Source organism: Papaver somniferum, unplaced genomic scaffold, assembly GCF_003573695.1.
Source record: "Papaver somniferum cultivar HN1 unplaced genomic scaffold, ASM357369v1 unplaced-scaffold_135, whole genome shotgun sequence".
NCBI classification, from domain to species: Eukaryota; Viridiplantae; Streptophyta; class Magnoliopsida; order Ranunculales; family Papaveraceae; genus Papaver; species Papaver somniferum.
Window position 1 is genome coordinate 3,329,387 of NW_020622713.1, and position 25,678 is coordinate 3,355,064.

Consider the following 25,678-nt stretch of genomic DNA (forward strand, 5'->3'; position numbering starts at 1 on the left):
GCCGCTACATACACTAGACTACTACCAATGAGCTTCAGACTGAACTGTAGTTGAACCCTAATCAATCTCACACTGATTCAAGGTACAGTTGCGTTCCTTATGCCTCTGATCCCAGCAGGATACTACGCACTTGATTCCCTTAGCTGATCTCACCCACAACCAAGAGTTGCTACGACCCAAAGTTGAAGACTTGATAAACAAATATGTCTCACACAGAAAAGTCTATACATTGAATAAATCTGTCTCCCACATAAATACCCAAGAGTTTTTGTTCCGTCTTTTGATAAATCAAGGTGACCAGGAACCAATTGATAACCAAGACTTATATTCCCGATCACAGCCTAGTATTATCAATCACCTTACAATAATCTAAATCGTATGATTGAGAAACTAGATATTGTGGAATCACAAACAATGAGACGAAGGTGTTTGTGATTACTTTTTATCTTGCCTATCAGAGATTAAATCTCGAGCAAATCTTAGAGAATATAGTACTCAAATGATAGAATCAGGCAAGATCAGAACACGCAACTACAAAGAAAATAGTTGGATCTGGCTTCACAATCCCAATGAAATCTTCGAAGTCGTTAACCTACAGGGTCTCGAAGAAACCTAAGGTTAAAGGATAATCGAATCTAGTTGATGCAACTAGTAACACACATGAGGTGTGGATATTAGGTTTCCCAGTTGTTAGTGTTCTCTTTTATAAAGTTTTCAAATCAGGGTTTGAAACCAAGTTACCTTGGTAAAAAAGCATTCAATATTCATCGTTAGGTGAAAAACCTGATTCAACCAAGCTAATATCTTTCGACCGTTAGATCGAACTTAGCTTGTTACACACAAATAAAATGTACCCTCATTTAGGTTTATGTAACCGTACCCAAATGTGAACACCATGTTGGATCAACAATAGTTAACCGAAGTTAGCCATATGATTACTCTCATATCAACCTTATTCATCTTAACCATAACTAGTTCAAATGAATCAAATGAAACTAGTTAAAGAGTCGTTCAATTGCTATATTTTCATAGAAGTATATAAGAACATAATTGAACCAAAATCGGTTTGATTCACTCGAATCACTATATGAACATTATAGCGACGGTTTGCAAAGATTGCATTCCTTATTTTATAAATGTTTAAGTTCACGTACAACCGATTTTAGAAAGTAACCAACTCAAGTATGCAAACGGGTACGCATACTTAAGCAGCCGGACCGAGTTTGGTTACGCCAGTACGCGTATGGGTGTGCATACCAATTCACATTCCAAACTCCAGAAGAAATTTACGGACTCGGGACTTCCACCAGTATGCGTACGGGTATGCATACTTTCCCAGACATCCAACAACCGCCAGTACACGTACAAGTACACATACTTCAGGTTCCCGGTTTTGAACTTACACACAACTGTGATAACACACTATATTTATATCCAAACATGGTTACATGATTCTAAACTCTTTATTTCAATCATTGAAACTTTCTTAGATGATGACAATAGCCGTTTTCACACACTATTAACATCAAAGCAATTTTCAAGATATTGAAATAATCATAACGAAACATTCCAAGACTACACCAAATGATTGTATCACACAAACCATGTAAGATGTTACTCGGCAATTTTCTCATGATATAAGATGAACTTGGTTGATGTGAAAGCTTGCCAATGCATATTTCGAGAAATATGTAAGCGAGATAAACTCAGCTCGATATCTCAAATGTGTATATAGAAAACTATATCGTAATACGAATTATGTCTCAATATAGGAGATACAGTAGAAATAGACTTCCCAAGTGATAGATGAGTTTCAGTCTCCACATACCTTTTGTCGGTGAAGTTCCACAAGCTCCCATTAGTAGTTCTTCGTCTTCAAAAGATGAACGCTGTGAAGTCTAAGCTCTACTATACAATCTATGTCTTAGTCCGAGACATCTATATATAGGCTAAAAATCAAGACTTATAGTTAACATTAAGTGTTGGGTGTAAACATTGGAAAACATGCTTGAGATAGCAACGTATGCGAGTTCGACCGAGCAGTGCTCTAATAGTTATCTCCTTGTTCGACGGTTAAGTGTTGGATGTAAACATAAAATGAAGAAGTGGTATTTATCATAGATAAAAAAATATATTGGGTGGCAAATAGGATAAGTGGAGGTGGCAATTGATAAGAGTGACAAATATGAACATTGTGGGAGCCAAATAGGTAGAACCTATTCGTTCATAAAAAATATGTTGTGGAATCGTTAGGATCTCGGCAACCATGCAACTAGGACTGCATTGTGCAGTGTCACGACATGATAAAATAATATATAATTCAATTCAACCCTAACTTTAGTGTTGTGTAGTGTCACAACACTAATGTTTTCATTTTATGTGCAACCAAAATGACTCCACAATGATAAAATAATATATAATTCAATTCAACCCTAATAATTAGGTTTATCCGTCAGTTGGTCTCTCAGGTGGTATAATACTCGTGTGGAGGAGTGGTTTTCAGTTTGATATGGTTCAAAACTCTGATAAAATGGTTAATATTTTGGCTTCTTATGATCCAAGTAAAATTGTATTCCTCATAAATTTTTAGTATGGTTTCGTATACCACAGAGGCGGAAGGAAGGGTGGGCAAGCCCGGGCTGTAACTCCCCTTTATTCTAAAACCTTAACAGAGTAGCAATTTGCATTAAAAAAAATTAAAATTTACTAACATAGTCCACCATGGCCTAGTTGTTAGCCCACACGTCATATTTTTTTTGAAGCATGATATTTTTAATCAACCATGCGTCTGCTTTTTTAGGCAACTTAAATTTTAAACTGAACGAAATATGTTATATTTTCAATCTTTTTTTTTTTTGAAAAATGTTTAATCAAACATGCTTATGCTTTTCGGGCAACTTAATTTTTAAACTGAGCGAAAATATAAAACAAAGAATGTAAAGCAGAAAAAGTAAAAAGTGATATAAGGGGAACAAGTAAAGGAGAGACAGATAGATTATCAATTTAGTTCCTTTCTTGGCTGAAATTGATTCAATTTTCGAACATATTAACTTAAGCTTTGAGTTACTAAAACACCAGCCATATTATTTGGAAATTAATGAAAACCATATCCAGTAAAAATGGAACAAAAACCATATTTCAATCCAAAATAGTCAAATTCAGTTTTTATTAAATTTCAGAATTCCAATCCTCGCCCTTCACTGTATATACATGATCGAAACCTAATAATCCATATTTCTAGATCTTTTTGCTGTTTTTTTTTATCACATCTCTAATGCGTTAATGTTCTATTTAATTTATGACAAATCTTGTACCATGAACATATCTTATTTATCGTGTGATTTTATCGGAATAATCTCTTTTTCTGTTGTGTTGTAGATGGTTGAGTAAATGGTGAACAAAAGGTCAGCAGGACTGTGTAATGGGAGTGTAAGAGGAAGTGGGAATGTCGCAAACATTAACCAAGTCTGATCAATGGTCTAAAAGTTCTCAAGTCATGTTTGAAGTCAAGGAGGTAAGCACGAAAGTGCTACATTTTATACCCATATTTATATTAGTTAGGACTCGATATTTTGGCTAATGGCATTATTTTAATGCTTTCGTAGAAAGTATAAGCCATTCTGACCACCCGGGTGATAAATGGACAAATGGAAAATAAAATGACATTTGCGATACTATCGGGTAATAGGTGATGTCAATAAAACGAAAAATAAACGCATAATTATAATTATGTTTCATTTTAAGTAATTGAATAAAAGCAGTAGGGGATATCATAAAACTCTGGTCACCGACTCTCACATTTTTATTATTTTGTTTGTCTAGTTTCGTAATCTTATTTATCAGTTCTTAAACTTCTGAAATATTCAATTTGATTGGTTAGCTTTTGGGATTAGTTAGTAGTAGTATTTTCACACTCCTCATAGGAACGACCTATACTTGCCATTGTCTACTAGTTAGACACTGTGCACTTGCCATACTACTATTGTAGGTTTCCGAGCCTATCAAGATTTTGGCGCCGCCGCCGGAGAGTGGTTGTATACTCTCTTGTTGATACCAATTTTTCTTGTGCATAGTTATAATTATTTTTTATTTTTTTATTTTCTGTACATAGCTTATCTTTTGTTTTTATATTTTTCTTTTAGTTCTTTTTATGTAGCTTGTTTGATTTTTCTTAGGTACCTTAGTCTGAAGAGCGGAAATTAAAATCGATAAAGTGCTAGAAAGTAAGTACTTGATATTCTGGCAAAGCTTTTGCAAGGTGAGTTATTGAGGTAAAGTTTACTTTGTGTTATGGTTTCTAGTGAGTTGACTTCTTTATAGCTTTTTGGAATCGTACCAAAAGAGCTGAGACAGAGTAGTCATCTGATATTATTGGAATTATTGGAATTATTCTCATACGTATGATCATTCCGGACCTTGTGAAGGTTATGATCATTACCAACCTTACCCATGTTATGATACAAATTATATCGATTACAGTTACTATTCACTCACATATGAGTCACCATATGAAAGAGATAATCAATTTTTCAGTGAACTATCTTCGTCTCTCGTATCTATCCAGGGACAGTTGGTCAAACAAAGGGAGTTATTTTCCATTGAATCTGCTAAAAGTTTTGCTGAAACTGATAAAATAATTATTGAACTTATGAAACCAGTAGAGGATCATCGTCTATACGATGATTGAAGTTCTGATTTTTCTCATATTGATTGCTCTAATAATGATACTGTTGTAGATGATGTATCAATATGCTTTGAGGATGATGATGAACTTGACATTGGTAGTAATTTTAGGAATTCTGAATCTATTGTATCTTATCCAACTCATGATCATATTACTTATTATTCCTATTCAAAAGGACGAGAGTTGTATTAGAGACACTATTCATTCAGATAATGATGATTTAGAAGAACCCGTTTATAAAGAAGATACTATTGTTGAGTCTAACGACTTAGGGACAGTAGACGTTCATAATGAGATACCTTCTAGTCATTTGAATAGCGAGATTCCCATAAGTTACTTAGTTGCAGATAATCATGAGGCGATTATTCATGATATTCTTGCTCCATTGATCCCTTGTTTTGTTGACTCATCTTATGATTTACTGATTGCTGATGTGAATGTGGAGCCGATCGATACTGGTCAGCTAACTTTCATTCCTGATTTTGGGCCATTCTCATCCCACTTTGCATATTCTAATGACCCTATGCTTGTCGACATTTTCCACGCATTGTGCCCTACAATGGTCAATCAAGGTAACTCAACAACGAAAGTTATTTCCGCGGACTTAGAACCAGATTTATGAGTTATTGATTTTAATGAACTTGGACCGCTAGATGCATGCTTAGATCGTTTTATTGAGTTTGATAATAAGATACCTTTTTACATTGTCAATACATTGCTTCCTTTGATTTCTAGTGAAGATAATGCGTTGACCGAATGTATTTCGGCTGATTTAGAACCTGATTTATAGTGTGCTTCCCGAATAGAAAATAATATACATTCTATGTTTGTTGTCCATATGAGTGATTTACTTATCTCGAGTAAGGAATTTTTTCTATTGGGAATGGATTTAGACATATTTTTGGAGGTTTATAGTGTTTGCAGGTTCATATTCGCAGCTGACCTGATTTGTTGGATTGATCCCCAACTTTTCAGACTTTATATATATGCTTTGCTACTTACTTTGGTGCAACCTCACCTTGTTTGAGGTTCTTTATGTGCGCAAACATGGATACAAAGATTATGTTTTATGGGAGTCAACCCATACGATTTCGCTTCATGGGAGTCAACTCACCAGATTTGTTTTCTTTCCTCTATCTTTTATCTGTTTGCTTGAATTTCCTATCTTAATTTCTACGTTGGATGATTCAATTACATTGAGGACAATGTAGTGTTTAAGTATGGGGGAGTGGTTAAATATTTTTATAGTTTTTCACTTTTATTAGGAATTTTGAAAAAGAAAATTGCATCAAATAAAATATACTCCTACATATATATATAAAAAATGGATGGTATGACCAGTTGTTTAGCGGGTCTTCAAAAAAAAATATTGCATGATATGATCAGTTGTTTAGCGGATCTTTCTGTCTAGTTGTTTAGCAGACATCTCTATCTGAAAAGGCGGGGGTCTAACAACACCACCTAATATTTCGCTTAGCAATCTGTATGGACTAACTCCGAAACACTTTCTAGAGAATCAACTAGACAGCCAGACTCAATCTAGGTAAAAGTATCTCAAGGAGTTAATATCTCTCTCTTGTTTTGATTTACTCAAGCTAATAGAAATCAGTGAGTCTTTAATAAAACACAAGGAATAACTTGGAAGGTACCAAAGACCAATGTCCAAGGATAAATCAATGTTAATCAACAACCAAAAGTTGGATTATACTAATTGATGATCTAAACGCACAACCTGTATTATTTCAATTATAAAGATAAATCAATATAATGCGGAAACTGAAATAACACAGACACCAGAAATTTTGTTAACGAGGAAACCGCAAATGCAGAAAAACCCCGGGACCTAGTCCAGATTGAATACACATTGAATTAAGCCGCTACAGACACTAGCCTACTCCAAGTTAACTTTGTACTGGACTATAGTTGAACCCCAATCAGTCTCCCACTGATCCAAGGTACAGTTGTACTCCCTACGCCTCTGATCCCAGCAGGATACCGCGCACTTGATTCCCTTAGCTGATCTCACCCACAACTAAGAGTTGCTACGACCCAAAATCGCAGGCTTTGACAATAAACAAATCTGTCTCACACAGACAAGTCTATCAAAAGATCAATCTGTCTCCCACAGAAAACCCTAAAGTTTTTGTTCCGTATTTTGATAATAATCAATGTGAACAGGGACCAATTGATAATATGGTCTTATATTCCCTAAGAACAACCTAGATTAATCAATCACCTCACAACAATCTTAATCGTATTGTAGCGAAACAAGATGTTGCGGAATCACAAACAATGAGACGAAAATGTTTGTGATTACTCTTTATATCTTGCATATCGGAGATATCAATCTCAAGCCAATCAATATGATTGTACTCGTATGATAGAAGATGCAAGATCAGATCACACAACTACGATAGAAGTAGTATCGGTCTGGCTTCACAATCCCAATGAAATCTTCAAGTCGTTTAACCTAGTTTTAGAAGAAGAAAACCAAAGGTTAAAGGAGAACCGACTCTAGCACGCAAACTAGTATCACACGTGAGGTGTGGGGATTAGGTTTGCAGAGTTGCTAGATGTCCCCTTATATAGTCTTTCAAATCAGGGTTTTTCCTTGGTAACAAAGCAATCAATATCCACCATTAGACGAAAACATGATTTAGATTCAAGATAATATTTCTCAACCGTTAGATCAAAAACTTAGCTTGTTATACACAAATGCAATGCACGCTTCTAGGTTTGTTAACCGTACCCAAACGTGTACATTGTTGGTTCATCAATAGTCAACCAAAAGGTTAGCCATATGAGCATTTCATATACACCATGTTCTTCTTCACCATAACTAGTTCAAATGACTCAATTTAACTAGTTAGAGAGTTGTTCAATTGCAAGGAAATCTTATGTAACTACACAAGACACAATTGAAGCAAAGATGATTTGATTCACTAGAATCGGTTCATGAATTTTTATAGCCACGGTTTGCAAATAGCATTCCTTAGTCTTTTTAAGTTTAAGTTCAGAAATCATCTTTAGATATATAACCTTCTCAAGTTCGCCCACTAGGTTCGCGGACTTAAGCAACCGGGCAGAGTTTACAAACTCCAGCAGAAAAGGTCGGCAAAAGACCTTCCGCCGGTTCGCGGACTGGTACTCAGGCAACTAGTTTGTCAACTCCAGCAGAATTTCTCGGGATGAGAAGTTCGGCAGTTCGCGGACTGGGTTCGCGGACTTGGCACTTGCCATTCTTCCGGTTCTCTTGATCAACAAAGTTCGAAAACTTTGGTTCAAGGAATAAGACTTATACATAACTGTGTTTCCACAACAATGTTTATGTACACCATTGGTTATGTAATCCAAACTCTCATTCCAATCATTGAAACATTCTTAGAGGACGTTATACAGTTGTTACACCATTTCTCGTCAAAGCAATTTTCAAAGTGATTGAAACATATCATGACTTTCGTCACTGGGTAAAGATAAACTTGGTTGAAGCGAAAAGCTTACCAACACATATTTCGAGATATAGATAGGCGAGGTATACTCGGCTCGAAATACCAAATATGTATAATCATAGTCTATATATATAGCATACCACTTTTTGTCTCAAAGAGTAGGAGATAGAATAAATAGACTTTTGAGTGACAGATAAGTTCAAGTCTCCACATACCTTTTTGTCGAGAAGTTCCACCGGTTCATTGAGTAGATCTTCGTCTTGTATGATGATTCGCCATGGAGTCCTTGAGCTCAACTACACTTACTCTCCTAGTCCGAGACTTAGCTATAGTATACTAGAAATCAAGACTTATAGTTTTGATCACTAACATTGACAAACATGCTTGAGATAGCAACGCATGCGAGTTCGACCGAGAAATGCTCTAACAATCTCCCGCTTTGTCAATTTTAGTGACAAAACTATCAATGCATATGGAATACAAAAAAGATAATGAAAGTTTAGTAGCTCCTATTTTTATTTTCTTCTAAATCATGAAATTTTATTACCAAAAGGAAGCAAAAATACAACTTACAAAGAAGCCCAACCGTTTTTAAGGCATAGACTCAAGAAAGAAATGGGCCCATCAAGTAAGCCCAATTAAAAACAAAAAAACAATAAAAGCTAAACTACTCTGTATTTGCAGAACAAAACAACTATACAATATGTCTCTTCAAGAGCTAAATCTAAAGTACATACCATCTTCCCTTTCCAACTGATTCAGAAAAGATGGTTTGTCTTCATAATACAAAACAATACCTCTTGCAAGTAAAACACCCTGCTTAGCCATTTTATCAGCACTAAAGTTAATCTCCATGTATGAATGTATGAATGTGATCTTAGATATATGCCTTCTAATATTGTTCCATCTATTCATAACAAACCACGGTATTCTATCATTGTTGAATGCCAGTAAAACAAGTTTTGAATCAAGACTGAAGCAAACATTGTCATACCTTTTCTTCACAGCCCAATCACCAGCAACTACTAAGGCCATTACTTCTGCCAAATAGTTTGTTGCTACTCCCAAGCGTCCAGAAGCTGCTCCCAAGCATCCACCTTGATCATCTCTTGCCACAAACCCCAAACCTGCATTCCCAGGATTACCTTGTGATGCTCCATCACAACATATCAAAATTTGTCCTCTTGCAGGAAGCTTAAAGAAACATTGTTTAACTGTTGTCATGTGAGTCTTAATTCCTGTAATTCCAAAATGGAGTAATGTTCTGAGATCATACATTTTCCCCCATTTGGTGCCTTTCATGTTTATCCCACACTCCTTTGTATAGAACATGATCTTCTTCTTGAATTTTTCAATATTAGGCTCTTCATTCTCATTGATCTTTTTATTTCTTGTATGCCAGAGCTCCACCATCACCTTGAAAGCACTTTTCTACCAGACTTCATGAATTGCTCTACTTTTACCCTTAACATATTTCAGAATTTCCTCAAAGGATGAAGGATTAGGAAAACAGAATATCCTTCCCAACCAGTGCCATATCATTATGCTAAATTTACACTCCCATAGTATATGAGTCATTGTATCCTGTGCATTAACACACAAATAACATTTTGACACTGTCATAAAACCTTTTTTTCTTACAGACTTCTCAGTAGCACAAGCACCTCTCAGAATTTTCCATAGATTGGTAGATGTATAGGGGTGTATACAAGGATCCCACACTTGTTTTGGCCAAGACTGTACTGGATATTTCTTTCTTATCTGCTGGGTTGTATTAGCAACAGAAAATTTTCCATTGAGATCTTTTTCCCATATCAGTTTGTCAGGACCACCACCAATTACTAGTACTTCATTTCTTTCAAAATAATTGAACATTTGCTTTGGAATTTTCCATACTCCATTGACAATCAAGTCAGCTACTTTAAGTTCTATATTCATCTGAACATATTGATCCGTTTCATGTCTCTCAATTAAGGCATAGTCTTTGATCCATTTGTTTTGCCACACGGAAATTGATTTTCCATCACCGACTATCCATCTTTTGCCTTCATTCACTTCAGCTATAACCCATTTAATTTCTGGCAAAACAGATGATTGTTTGTAAGATGATGTCCATTCATTTTTCTTGTTTTTATACTTTTCTCTCATAAATTGAGTCCATTCCACCTCTTTTGTTTCAATTTTCCATAAGAGTTTCATTAACATAGCCTTATTCATCCCTTCAAGTCTCCTTAATCCCAATCCACCTTCTATAGTTGGAGTATTCACTTCATCCCATTTAACAGTGACTAATTTTTTGACAGCAGGGTCACCAGACCACATGAAATTGGGCCATTTATAGACTGTCATATTGTATATGGGTATGCTGCATAGCACATGTTTTACCAAGATTAATCTTTCAAAAAAGGCTAATAGCTTGCCCACCCATCCAGCTAACATCTGTTGCATTAACTCAACCATCCCCCAAAATTGATATGTCTTTAGTCTACCAGGATTCAATATAACACCCAAGTAAGTATCAGGTAATTCTGAAAGTCCCATTTGCAGATAATCAGCAATTCCATTTCTTTTTGTATTTGAACTCCACCTACAAAACATTTGCTTTTGTTTCTATTCACAACTTGACCTGATGCCAGTTGATATTTGCTCAACAAATTCATCAAATTATCCAAATATTTCTTATGGCCATTGCAGAATATGAATATATCATCAGCAAACATTAGATGTGAAGGCTAGCAGTTACCTCTGGTTACCATTGCTTGTATGTTGCTCTCCTGCACCAATTTTGATAAATTTCTTCTAAGTACTTCCTCTGCAAGAATGAATAAGATATGTGACAAAGTATCACCTTGTCTAAGACCCCTTCCAACACCAAAAAAAAAACCACAAGGGCCACCATTGACAAGAACAGAGATCATAGCAGACTCAAATATTTTCCTTATCCAACTGATGCCAATTTCAGAGAAACCAAATCTTCTAAGTACTTCAAATAAGAACTCCCAACTCAAAAAATCAAAAGCTTGAGTTATATCCAGTTTTAGACCAACATTTCCTCCTCTTCTTTTTATATTTAATTCATTGATCATTTCAGAGGCTAACACAATTTTATCATGGATATTTCTCCCCTTAATAAAAGCTCCTTGTTGAGGAGATACTAATCTCTCAATAAAAGTGCTTATTCTAGTAGTAATGATTCTGGTGAAGATCTTGAAATTAAAATTTTCTAAGCCAATTGGTCTATATTGCTCTGCTCTTCTTGCACCTTGAATTTTGGGAAGAAGAAAAATAAAGTTGGAGTTTGAGCCATTAGGAATAAATATGTGATTCCAACAATATTGAATTGCTTCAACTAATTCCTCTCCAATAATTTCCCATGCAAATTTATAGAAACAACCAAGAAATCCATCTAGACTTGGAGCACTATTTGCATTCATTCCAAAAAGAGCTTCTTTAATTTCCATTGCAGTAGGAACAACATCAAGAAATTTATTGTCTTCATCATTTAAGATCTTTGGTATTACTCCCATTATCTCCTCATGAATTGTAACATTCTGGTGCCCAAATTTTTTTGTGTAATGTGCTACCAAAATATTTCCAATTTGTACTTGTTCAGTAACTACATTGCTCTCTGTACTTTCCAGCTCTGTAATATTGTTTTGAGATTGCCTTAGCTTTATTGTAGTATGAAAAAAAGATGTATTAGCACCACCTTCCTTTATCCATTTTGCTCTAGACTTAGCTCTCGTTAACTCATTATACTGATGAGAAGCAATTTCATGTTTCCCTCTTGTTGTAACCAGATTATTAAGTAGTTCAATGTTTTCAGGATTTGTATCAGATAACAAGGAAATTGCAAGTACTTCATCTTCTGTACTTTTTACTTTTACTCTGAGATCACCAAATACCTCCCAATTCCACTTATTCAATATTTGTTTTATCCTTTTTAGTTTATTAAAGAAAGAAAAAGTTGGATTACCCGAAATTACTTCATTCCAAGCTTCCTTAATTACTTCCAGAAAACCAGGATGAGAAGTCCAAATCTGTTGATATCTGAAAGGAGCATTCACAAGTTTAATTGTATTAAAAACAGAACCAAATAGTGGACCATGATATGATGTTCCTCTGACACCTACTTTATAAGACCAACCATCAAATTTCTCCAGCCATTTAAGATTATAAAAAGCTTTATCAAGATCACACAGGATTCTTTTTTTCCATCCTTATTGTTGCACCAAGAAAATTTGATTCCAGTTCTTGTAGCTTGAATTAGATTACATGACTCTAAACAGTCTCTGATATCCTGCATTGACACTCTCAGAGGTCTTCTACCTCCAAACGTTTCTTCATAACTGAAAACTACATTGAAATCTCCAATTATCATCCAATGGTAGTTCATTTGAATAATATCAATCAATTCTTCCCATAATTCCCTTTTGTCCACAGTAAGACATGCTGCATGAATACCAGTTACCATCACATCTCCAACCTTAACAGTAATAGCTTGACTTGAAGAAGATACCACAACAGGTCTAGAAAAAGATGCATTCCAAAAAAGCCATATATTTCCTTTTGAAGTATCACTAGAATTATGAATAATCATTTTGCTCAGCAAGATTCAAACACTTTATTCAACTACTAGAAACTTTTATTTTTGGTTCAGCTTCCCATAATAATGAAGGACTAATTTTTTTTACTAAACTCCTCAGTTTATCTTTGGCTTGAAGTCTTTTCAAGCCTTTGATATTCCAGTATATAACTTTCATTGAGGAAGAGTTAACTGAGAGGTATTAGTTCCTCCCACACTAACACTTGACGTAACTGAAGAACTTGCTTGCTTCCTTGTGATAACATTAGGAACTCCTTTAATATTTTTCCCTTTAACAGGTTTGCTAATTACTTTGGAGAAAATTTGATCCTGTTCTTCAGCAACCTCTATTAAAGCTTGAAATTTACTGGGAGAAGCAAAAATTTTACCTGAAGTGGAGATGTTATTCCCTTTTTTGAAGTTAGAACCAAGTACATGCTTCCATCCTTCTGAATTTGTTGCTTCAACATCTGTATTTGATAAAACTTGAGTTGATAAAACATTATTTGTCTTTGCTCTAGTATTTGACTCAGCATCGTTACTATTCAATTGCTCTGGAACTATTGTGTTAGGTGGTATCTCAATAATAGAGTGTCGTGACTGCATACTTGCACCTACATCAATAATTTTGTTCATAGATAAAGTGGGAAAATCATTTGGTGACTCTAGAAGACCAGTAAAACCTTTCTCCTTATTAAAAGAAGGAGTAGTAGTCTGAATAGGAGGAACTATTGCATCAACTTCTTCTTCAACATAGTCTTTATCTGCCTCCAAGCTTGTACTAGCTGGAAAACAAATATCAAATCCACCTGAGCTTTGAATTGTAACTTTTTTTGGAGTGTACCTCCATTGAGGTTTCTGTAAATTGTTATTATTCTCTCCTTGATTTTGTTATTTTCTTGCAACTCTGCACTCAGTTACTAAGTGACCCACAATTTTGCACTTACTACAGAATTTAGGTAGTTTGGATATTCTAATTTCCTGTTCAAATTTACAGTACTTCGATTCAACTACTACCTTATTTGGAACTTCATTTGCAAGATCAATTTCCATCAAAATGCTAGCATAATATCCTATTTATTTTTTCAAAGTTGTAGGATCAACAAGAATTGGTCTACCAATAGCCCTGCCCATAGACATAAGAATGTCTTCTCTCCAATACTCAATGCTAAGACCAGGGAATAACATCCATACAAAAGCACTTGTAGATTTTTGTTGTTCTGGCTTAAAATCACGTTCCCAATATCGAAGTTTCAGATACTGAGATTCAACCTCCCAGAAACCCTCATAAACAAATTTCATATCCACCTTATTTTCTAATTTGATAATGAAAAACCCTTTCCAATAGGTATGAATTGACAGTTACCTGTAAGAGTCCATTGCTTCCTTAAAATTGTTTCTGTTGCTGATATCTTTAATTTCACAAAATCAAGCCTTCCAATCAGGCTGAACCTCCACTCATTAACACTCTCATCGATAATCTCATCAGGGATGAACACTGATAGACAAAGATTCATTGGAACAATTTTTTTATTTTGAAATCTCATATTCCAATCGAGAATTTGAGGTTTCCTCCATCATTTTTGATTTTAAGACATATTAAAGAAGGAGATCTGAAGAAAACAGTTAAGAATTTACTCTCACTAACACCTGAATCGAGTTTTTCACTTGAATTAATGTTGAAGAATTGTAGAAAACGAGAAAAATCTGAAAGAAAAAAGCCACTGTTTCGATCGCCGAGTTGCAAAGCTCGACTCAGACGATTTCCTTATTTTGTTTCTAGTAGCTCCTATTCCACATGTATAATCTTCAACAATCCTCGAAATCTTCGTCACTTCCAATTACTCTAATGATCCCAAAGGTTGTAAGTTTAGCATCACCGTTGTTGAAGATCCGTAGCTATAACAATGAGAAAGCATCGGTCTCGATCATTATTATACAATGTCATAGTATTATTACACAGTGTCAAGGTTCAATTGTATCACAACTTCAACAATAATACTATGGTGATATGTATCACTCCCCCTTAGTCAATACTCCATCTCACATGGAAACCACTCCCCCTTACACAGTGATCCGAAAACCATATGTATTTGTAGTGTGAACTACATATTAATTCTCCCCCTTTTTGTCAATAAAATTGGCAAAGGTACAAGAACCGGATCATAATGAAATTTCCGTAAGAGACATTTCATGACTGAGAGAAAGAAACACACATCATCTTATTTAGATGCAATCATATAGCCGAAGCTAACAACATTCATCAAGGAGTTTAAAGATACAAGATAACCCCTCTAAAATTCCACAGCCGCACACCCCTTAAGATATGACCATTAAGCACAAGTTCAAAAGAACTCTCCCCTATTTGATGTCATTACCAAAAGAACAACAACGAGCGACCTTAGTTTCAAAAGAAAATAAGGATTTTTATTCGATACCAAAACCATATGAATGATTTTTATATCCAAAAACTCAATCAAATTAATCACAAGTAAACCCATGATTAATTTAGTCAGAATACATAATCAAATTAAACACAAAAAGTGATCAATTTAATTGATTGTGCTCAGCATAAGTAAACTTACGGAGCAACGACTAAGTTAACCATACAAGAGAGTGATTGGCTTAATCGTTCATATCCTCAACACAAGTGAAACTTATGGAGTAATAACTAAATAACCAAACAAGATGATTAATTTAGTTCTAAATGCTCAACATAAAGTACCTTGCGGAACAACCAACAAAGCTAATCAAAAATTAATCAACTTGGTTGTATCGTGTTCAACGTAAGACACATTACGGAGCCTCACAGTATTATATAAGATATGGATCAGTGAAGATCAATACTATGGAAAACACAAGGATTCATTCATTTGCACAAGCATATACAATAGAAATAATCCTTGGATACAAAATATTTTAACCTATCTTCCATCAAAGATTGACAATATAGGCTTAACTTTTGTATTTGTCAAAAGTCCATTCATTAATCAATAAACGAATACCGATCATGAACGACTTTACTTTTGACAAGATATGGGACAACATAGTTCACGTACGTAAACACCAATATCCCATAACAAGTTGCAATATAACAAATAATAAAGATTAAATACTGCAAAATATCATCCTCCAAAAAGTTTTAGAATTTTAAACCAAAAACCTAAAAGCATGAAGATGAAAATAATAGCTATGTGTAGTCACAATCATCTCTATTCAAAGCACTAGTTATTCTTCTAACTAAGACAAAAAGAAGACATACTAGCAACAATATCTTTGAGAAATTCTTTATCATTCCAGAACTTCTTGTCGTCAACAGCCATTGGTACATAAGGTTCGTGAAGATAGGAGTTAATATCAACAAACCATCTTAGCTGATGATGTCGAACCAGGGCTTTCTGAATTTCCAAAGATCTTAAAACGCAAGCCTTAATATCACGAATCTCCTTTCTTACTTCCTTCAACTCATCAAGAACATCGGAAAACTTCTGAGAGTTAGAAGGGACAGCCTTTGGCTTTCTTGTATTCCTCCTTTTTCTTTTCAAGGACGGAGTTACTGGAGATATCTCTTTTTCCTTGATTGATGGATTAACAATCATGTTGACATCCTTTCCATCCAAAGACATGATGCTTTAGAGAACAATTATAAACAACTGATTTTTATGAGTGGGATTCACAATCTCAACAAGAAGCCTTAAGATATAAAGGATATCAGAGAGGAAAAAGGAATGTAGGGTTCGCAACCTTTAAACAGGTTCGTGGACGTCCAACTCTAAACCCTACAAAGAGTAGAATTGGCGAAAATAACACTTCCTTTTATTTGACAGACAGAAAAGAACAATCCTAAGAAAAAAACCTTTTCCTAAAGCATGTGCGTTCACAACCTTGTCTCTTTTGATCAGGCACATGAGACAAGATTTACCAACCAACACAATTAATTTGCGTTGTGGTGAACAACAATTTGTCCACCATTTTCCTATTGAGAGGTATCTTCTGACCTCTGTCTATCAAAACGATTTGACCATGCCTTCTGTTAGAGCATAGCTCGGCCAACATCGCATGCGTTGCTATCTCAAGCATGTTTGTCAATGTTAGTGATCAAAACTATGAGTCTTGATTTCTAGCCTACATATCTAAGTCTCATACTAGGATAGAAAAGTGTAGTTGAGCTCAATGACTTCATGGCGATTCATCATACAACGACGAAGATCTATACAAGGAACCGTGAAACTTCATCAACAAAAAGGTATGTGGAGACTTGAACTTATCTATCACTCAAAAGTATATCTATTATATCTCCTACTCTTATGAGACAAAAGTCGTATGCTATATAAACCAGATCATACACACTTCATATTTCGAGCTGAGCATTCATTGCTTATCTTTTATCTCGAAATCCTATGTTGGTAAAGCGTTTCGCTTTGATCAAGTTTATCTTCACCTAGTGACGAAAGTCATGAAAAGTTTCAATCACTTTGAGAATTGCTCTGACGTGAATCGGTCTGTGAATAACGGCTACATAGCGTCCTCTGAGAATGTCTCAATGATTGAAATGAGAGTTTAGATTACATAACCATGTATTCCTTGAACCGAAGTTTTTGAACTTTGTTGATCAAGAAAAATCGGGAGGATTGTGGAATTGTCTTGCTAAGTCCGTGAACCCAGTCCGCAGACTCAGTTCGAACTGTCGGAAGTTCTCGACCGAGAATTTCTGCTGGATTTTCCAAAACTCGTTTAGGTGCTTAGTCCGCGAAATCAGTCCGCGAACTGGCAGAAGTTTTCTTTCCGAGAATTTCTGCTGAGTTTGGAAAACTCAACTGATTAACTTAAGTCCGCGAACTTGTTTGTGAACTTAAGAGGTTATGATATAAAGATGTACTATGAACATGAAACATTAAATTACTAAGGAATGCTTTATGCAAACCGTGGCTATAATATTCATGAGACGACTCAATCGAATCGAATCATCTTTGTTTCAATTGTGTCTTGTGTAGTTACATAAGATCTCATAGCAATTGAAAAACTCTTTAACTAGTTCATTTGAGTCAATTAAACTAGTTATGGTGAAGAAGAACAAGGTTAATATGAAATGCTCATATGGTTAACCTTTTGGGTTACTATGTTGAACCAACATACACGTACACGTTTGGGCATGGTTTTCACGAACCCAGTAAACGTATACCCAAGTGTGTGTGACAAGCTAAGTTTTCGATCTAACGGTTGAGAAATATTAGCTTGAATCTAAATCAGGTTTTCATCTAACGGTGAATAAGGATTGCTTTTTCCCTAAGGCAAAACCCTGATTTGAAGGATATATAAAGGAGACATCGAGCATTGAGCAAAACTAATCCCCACACGTCTGTTTGATACGAGTGCGCTCGCTAGAGTCGATTCTCCTTTAATTCTTCTCTAAAACCAGGTTAACGACTTAAAGACTTCATTGGAATTGTGAAGCCAGATCGATACTAATTTTATCGTATTTGTGTGATCTGATCTTGCATCTTTTATCGTACGAGTACAATCGATTGATTGGCTTGATATCGTGAGAGTTCTACGATAAGCAAGATAAAGAAGTCACAAACATCTTCGTCTCACTGTTTGTGATTCGTCGATAAACCGCTTGTGTAGTCAGGAAGGATTGTAGAGAGGTGATTGATTAATCTAGGCTGTTCTTCGGGAATATAAGACTGGATTATCAATTGGTTCTCGTTCACCTTGATTTTATATCTTAAGACGGAACAAAACCTAGGGTTTATCTGTGGGAGACAAATTTATCCTTCGATAGACTTTTCTGTGTGAGACAGATTTGTTTATTATCAAGTTTGTGATTTTGGGTTACAACAACTCTTGGTTGTGGGTGAGATCATCTAAGGGAATCAAGTGCGTAGTATCCTGCTGGGATCAGAGGCGTAGGAGTACAACTGTACCTTGGATCGGTGAGAGACTGATTGGGGTTCAACTATAATCCAGTCCGAAGTTAGCTTGTAGTAGGCTAGTGTCTGTAGCGGCTTAATACAGTGCGTATTCAATCTAGAATAAGTTCCGGGGTTTTTTTGCATTTGCGGTTTCCTCGTTAACAAAAATTTTGGTGTCTGTGTTATTTCTTTTCCACATTATATTTTATATAATTAAAATAATACAGGTTGTGCATTAAGATCATCAACTTGTCTAATCCAACCTTTGGTTGTTGATTGTAGTTGACTGGTCCTTGGACATTGGTCTTTGGTACCGTCCAAGTTATCTCTCTTTGATAAAGACTCGCAGATTTCTATTTGCTTGAGTAAAGATCAAATCGAGAGATTGAGATAATAACTCCTTGAGATACTTTTTATCTAGATTGAGTCTGACTGTCTAGTTGATTCTCTAGCAAAGTATTTCAGAGTTAGTCCATACAGATTGCTAAGCGAAATATTGGGTGGTGTTGTTAGACCTCCGCTTTTTCAATTGGTATCAGAGCAGGCAAACACGTTAAAGACCTCAAAAGTATGTGTTTGTAGCGATATGACTCTATGGACAAGAGTACTATCTCTGAAAATGCAACTTCAGTACATGACTACTCAGATAAGTTTCAAAAATCTGAAACCACTGAGGAAAACTCCTTCTCGACTCCTTCAACCGAATATAAATCCAACTGGAGGAAATCTCTTAATGAAAAATTGGATGATCTCTTGGATGATAGTGATTCTGAAGAAGGACAGAGTCTTGATGAGAAAGTTTCTCAATACATCAAGTTGTTTAATCCTGAATTGAAGGAAACAAAGAAAACTGTTTGCTTGAGAAAGTATATGAGTCCTCTCTGTCAAGAAAAAAGAAAGTTGAGAAAACTCTTCAAAGGTTATGATGGTGGATACAAACTGTTACAATCTACCGTTAAAGATCATGAAGAAGAGGTTCGCTCAAAAAAATATGAATGTGATAATCTTCTTCGTAACCTCTGTATATTAAAAGAGAGGCTTTCCGAAAGTGAAGCAAGGTTTGAATATCAGCAGAAGTGTTTCAATGACAAAGAGCGCAGTCTTCTTATCAAATAGAAATTCTTGGAAACCAAACTCACTGCTGCTCATGATAAGGTAAAATCACTGGAAGAGAATCTAAAGAGGTTCGGTTCTAGCTCTACAAAACTGTCTTTTATGCTGAGAGCCTGTAAAGAACATCATGATAAACGTGGTCTGGGATATAAAGGAATAGACGCTCCTAACAGTGGTAAGACTAAGTTTGTTAAAGCTGTTAATATTTCTCCATGTGAAGAACCTGTGTCAGCTTGCAAGAACAAGGAGTATACTTCTTCTAAATCTGCTCAAAAGAGAACTACTGAACACAACTGCTATTACTGCGGAAACAAAGGACACTCTGAGCGAAGGTGTCGCCTTCGGATAAGGAATGAAAAACTTCACAACATTCTTACTTGGATGTCTAAAGAAGTTGTTAAACCTATATCACAGATTGGAATCATTCCTGTCCGGCCTCAAGGGACATACTGTGATAGGGATTTTCCTAATTATGTATTCAAACCGGAGGATGCCTACAATGGTGGAAGGAAAAACAACAAAAGTATGACAGATGCTGTAAATCAGTCTGGAAGGAGAAAAAGGAACAGGAGAAAGAAAAACGAGTTAAGTTCCCCTAATTTTCTCAAAAAGGACTATGAATCAGACCTCGTACATGTCAACAATCGAGTCTCTGATCTGAAGATTCACATAAACAGACTGAGATGGAATATCAAGAAAACATGGAATGTTGTTAACTCAGGTACTTCTAAATCTTCTCTTGATAATGCTTCTTCAACTAAACCAGGTAGTTTGTTAAATACCGATGAACATGAAAAAGAAGAAGTGAATTATGATGAGCAAGATGCTCATCTTATTACAACCTGACATGTTCATGTTGCATCTCTTTTTAATTTTTTCTTGTTAAAAAGGGATGCTCATGGTTCTCAGGATTTTCATCTTGAGAAAGCTGTCAGGACTGTACTGCATTCGATGTTATATTATTTCGTTTGCTCATCAACCATCTATTTCTCTTTATTTTTGGGCTTCTTTGGTCTATCATAGGCCCGATTCTCTAGTATACGCACCAACCCTCACGAACGTCTTGTTTCCTAGGGTTTGATGGAATCCCTTATATTTATAATGTGTTCCAGAGGTGCAAAAAGATTTTCTAAAAGTCTTGTGGTGCACAATGGAGGGAAGCAACAAGGTTGATGATGTTGATATATTTCCTATTAATATCTCCTGTTTTCATGCTCTTGATCATGAAAACGAAGACAAACTGCCAGTTCAGATTTCTTCACAACTGGTAGGAAATCTTCTTGGAGACTTTAAGGTCGCTCGCGAACAACTTGGTATCGCAACAAGGAATCTAGACTACCTAAATGACGAACTAAGGAAGGAAACTGAGGAACTCGCTCTTGTTCAATCCCTGGTTGCAGAAAAGATTTAGTTTTTCGTCTGATCTTGGTTTTAGTTGTTTGCCTAGTATGTCTTCTTTTTGGATTAGTTGGAAGAATAACTAGTGCTTTGAATAGCGATGATTGTGACTACACATAGCTATTTTTGTTTTCATCTTCTTATGTTATTTTTTTAGGTTTATGGGTATTAAATTCTAAAAATATTTGGAGGATGATTCTATTGCAGTATTGATCTTTATGATTTTGTGATATTGCAATTTGTTTATGGGATATGTATTGTTTGCGTGCGTGAACTTGAAGGTCCCATATTACGGTCAAAAGTAAAGTCGTTCATGAATAAGTATTCGTATATATGAAAGGACGAATGGACGTTTGACAATTACAAAAGTTATGCCTATGCAATCATGTATTTGATGGAAAATAGGATAAAATCTTTTGTTTGACAAGGATAAAGTCTATTATGTCGTTATGATGGAAAATAGAATAGATCCTTGTATGTTATCCACGGTATTGATCTTCATTGATTCATCTTGCTGTGTTTTACCGTGAAGGCTCCATTGTGTATCTTATGTTGAGCACGATACAACTAAGTCGATATTTCTTGGATTTGCTGGTTGTTCCATAAGATACTATTTGTTGACCATTAGGAACTAAATTAATCAACCAGTTTGGTTATTTAGTTTGTAATCCATAAGTTTTATTTCTTATGTCGAGTACATGTACGTTTAAGGTTGTCATATTCCATGATGAACTTAGTCGGGGTTCCATAAGTTCTCTTATGTTGAGCCCAAAAATAATAAAATTGATTACTTTGGTGATTAGTTTGATTGTTTGTATTCCAATTAGATTAATTATGGGTTCTCTTGTAATTAATCTAGTTGAGTTTTCGTATATTCCACAAATTCTTGTGTTGAGTATATGAAAGGCTACACTATCATGTTCTATTGGTTAATGTAGTCGTATATTCCGTAAGGTTCTCTGTATGTTGAGTATGTGAACGATTAAGTTAGTCATATCCGAATGATTACCTTAGTCGTAGCTCCGTAAGTTTACTTATATTGATCACTTTTAATTAAATTGATCACTTTTGTGGTTTTATTTAGTCGCATATTCAAATTGAATTAATCATGGGTTTACTTGTGATTAATTTGGTTGAGATTTGGATATAGAAAATCATTCCTATGGTTTTTAGTGTCCAATTTAAAAAATCTTTCTTTTCTTTCGAAATTAAGGTCGCTCTTGTTGTTCTTTCGGGAATGACATCAAATGGGGGAGAGTTCTTTTGAACTTGTGCTTAATGGTAATATCTTGAGGGGTGTATAATAATGACATTGTATAATAATAATCGAGAATCTCGATTTCTCTCATTGTTATAGCTACGGATCTTCAACAACGGTGTTGCTAAACTTACAACCTTTGGGATCATTGAAGTAATTGAAAGGACGAAGATTTCAGGGAACGTTGAAGATTAGACTATGGAATAGGAGCCACTAAAGTTTATATTTTTTGTATTCCATATGTATTAATAGTTTTGTCACTGAAATTGACAAAGAAGGAGATTGTTAGAGCATAGCTCGGTCAACCTCGCATGCGTTGCTATCTCGAGCATGTTTGTCAATGTTAGTGATCAGAACTATGAGTCTTGATTTCTAGCCTACATATCTAAGTCTCGGACTAGGATAGAAAAGTGGAGTTTAGATCTATACAAGGAACCGTGAAACTTCATCAACAAAAAGGTATGTGGGGACTTGAACTTATCTATCACTCAAAAGTCTATCTATTCTATCTCCTACTTCTTATGAGACAAAAGTCGTATACTATATATACTAGATCATACACACTTGATATTTCGAGCTGAGCATTCATTGCTTATCTTTTATCTTGAAATCGTGCGTTGGTAAAGCTTTTCGCTTTGATCAATTTTATCTTCACCTAGTGACGAAAGTCATGAAAAGTTTCAATCACTTTGAGAATTGCTCTGACGTAAATCGGTCTGTGAATAAGGGCTACATAGCGTCCTCTGAGAATGTCTCAATGATTGAAATGAGAGTTTAGATTACATAACCATGTATTCCTTGAACCGAAGTTTTTGAACTTTGTTGATCAAGAGAAATCGGGAGGATTGTGGAATTGGCTTGCCAAGTCCGCGAACCCAGTCCGCAGACTCAGTCCGCGAACTGTCGGAAGTTCTCGACCGAGAATTTCTGCTGGATTTTCCAAAAATCGTTTGTGTGATTAGTCCGCGAACTGGCGGAAGTTCTCTTTCCGAGAATTTCTGCTGAGTTTGGAAAACTCAACCGATTAACTTAAGTCCGCGAACTTGTTTGTGAACTTAAGAGGTTATGATCTAAAGATTTGCTCTGAACATGAAAGATTAAATTACTAAGGAATGCTTTATGCAAACCGTGGCTATGATGTTCATGAGCCGATTCAATCGAATCGAATCATCTTTGTTTTGATTGTGTCTTGTGTAGTTACATAAGATCTCATAGCAATTGAAAAACTCTTTAACTAGTTCATTTGAGTCAATTAAACTAGTTATGGTGAAGAAGAACAAGGTTAATATGAAATGCTCATATGGTTAACCTTTTGGGTTACTATGTTGAACCAACATACACGTACACGTTTGGGCATGGTTTTGACGAACCCAGTAAACGTATACCCAAGTGTATGTGACAAGCTAAGTTTTCGATCTAACGGTTGAGAAATATTAGCTTGAATCTAAATCAGGTTTTCATCTAACGGTGAATAAGGATTGCTTTTTAACTAAGGCAAAACCCTGATTTGAAGGCTATATAAAGGAGACATCGAGCATTGAGCAAAACTAATCCCCACACGTCTGTGTGATACGAGTGCGCTCGCTAGAGTCGATTCTCCTTTAATTCTTCTCTAAAACCAGGTTAACGACTTAAAGACTTCATAGGAATTGTGAAGCCAGATCGATACTAATTTTATCGTAGTTGTGTGATCTGATCTTGCATCTTTTATCGTACGAGTACAATCGATTGATTGTCTTGATATCGTGAGAGTTCTACGATAGGCAAGATAAATAAGTCACAAACATCTTCGTCTCATTGTTTGTGATTCCTCGACAAACCGCCTGTGTAGTCAGGAAGGATTGTAGAGAGGTGATTGATTAATCGAGGCTGCTCTTCGGGAATATAAGACCGGATTATCAATTGGTTCCTGTTCACCTTGATTTTATATCTTAAGACGGAACAAAACCTAGGGTTTATCTGTGGGAGACATATTTATCCTTCGATAAACTTTTTTGTGTGAGACAGATCTGTTTATTATCTAGTTTGTGATTTTGGGTTACAACAACTCTTGGTTGTGGGTGAGATCAGCTAAGGGAATCAAGTGCGTAGTATCCTGCTGGGATCATAGGCGTAGGAGTACAAATGTACCTTGGATCGGCGGGAGACTGATTGGGGTTCAACTATAGTCCAGTCCGAAGTTAGCTTGTAGTAGGCTAGTGTCTGTAGCGGCTTAATACAGTGTGTATTCAATCTGGACTAGGTCCCGGGGTTTTTCTGCATTTGCGGTTTCCTCGTTAACAAAATTTCTGGTGTCTGTGTTATTTCTTTTCCGCATTATATTTTATATAATTGAAATAATACAGGTTTTGCGTTAAGATTATCAACTTCTCTAATCCAACCTTTGGTTGTTGATTGTAATTGATTGATCCTTAGACATTGGTCTTTGGTACCGTCCAAGTTATCTCTCTTTGATAAAGACTCTCAGATTTTTATTTGCTTGAGTAAAGATCAAATCGAGAGATTGAGATAATAACTCCTTGAGATACTTTTTATCTAGATTGATTCTGACTGTCTAGTTGATTCTCTAGCAAAGTATTTTGGAGTTAGTCCATATAGATTGCTAAGCGAAATATTGGGTGGTGTTGTTAGACCCCCGCTTTTTCACATTCTTCTCTAATGGTCTTGTTTTGTCTTTGGAAACTAACTTCTTAGATGATGATAAAATCCTACATACCTCAGCGGTCTTCTGAGCAAGTTTAAGCTTCCTTGCTAATTGATTTGCTCTTCGTTGAAGTTTGTTGGCGTGACTCACTTGATGTTTGTACTTGTAACATCTTGATAGTTCATGACCCTTCTGAGAACAAAACGAGCACGTCAATCTTGAATAATATTCATGCATCTGTGGTGTGACAACATCTAGACACAAGGTAGATCCTGAAAAATTACAAACAAAGTTTCCAAAAGATGGGTCAATTGATTCTTCCAGCTTGATTTGGTTCTCTTATTTATCGAAACCATCAAGGTTGATATATGTATTGCTACAATCATCAAAATCAATGTTTTCACATAGAATACCGACACTTGATTTCCTATCTTCATCAGAATCATAGATTTCAGACATCTCATCAAGTGTTACAGCAAGACCTTTGTTCCCAGTGTATTTTCTACGATTTGGGAACTCATTTGCAAAATGACCAAAACCTTTACACTTAAAGCACTGTGGCATATCCTCGTCATCAGCCTCGTCAGCATCCCTATTTTTAGGAGGAATGCGATTGTGAGGTTTATCTGATG

At 35.6% G+C, this 25,678-nt stretch overlaps 1 protein-coding gene across 1 annotated transcript; it reads right to left on the reverse strand.

Moving 5' to 3' along the window:
• Positions 1–9,564: 9,564 nt before the first annotated feature.
• On the reverse strand, positions 9,565–12,733 carry LOC113334001. The gene is made up of 3 exons (XM_026580354.1): positions 12,267–12,733; positions 10,877–12,183; positions 9,565–10,661 (listed from the first exon to the last, which is right to left on the reverse strand). The coding sequence occupies exons 1-3, from the start codon at positions 12,731–12,733 to the stop codon at positions 9,565–9,567; spliced, it is 2,871 nt and encodes a 956-aa protein (XP_026436139.1).
• Positions 12,734–25,678: the final 12,945 nt, after the last annotated feature.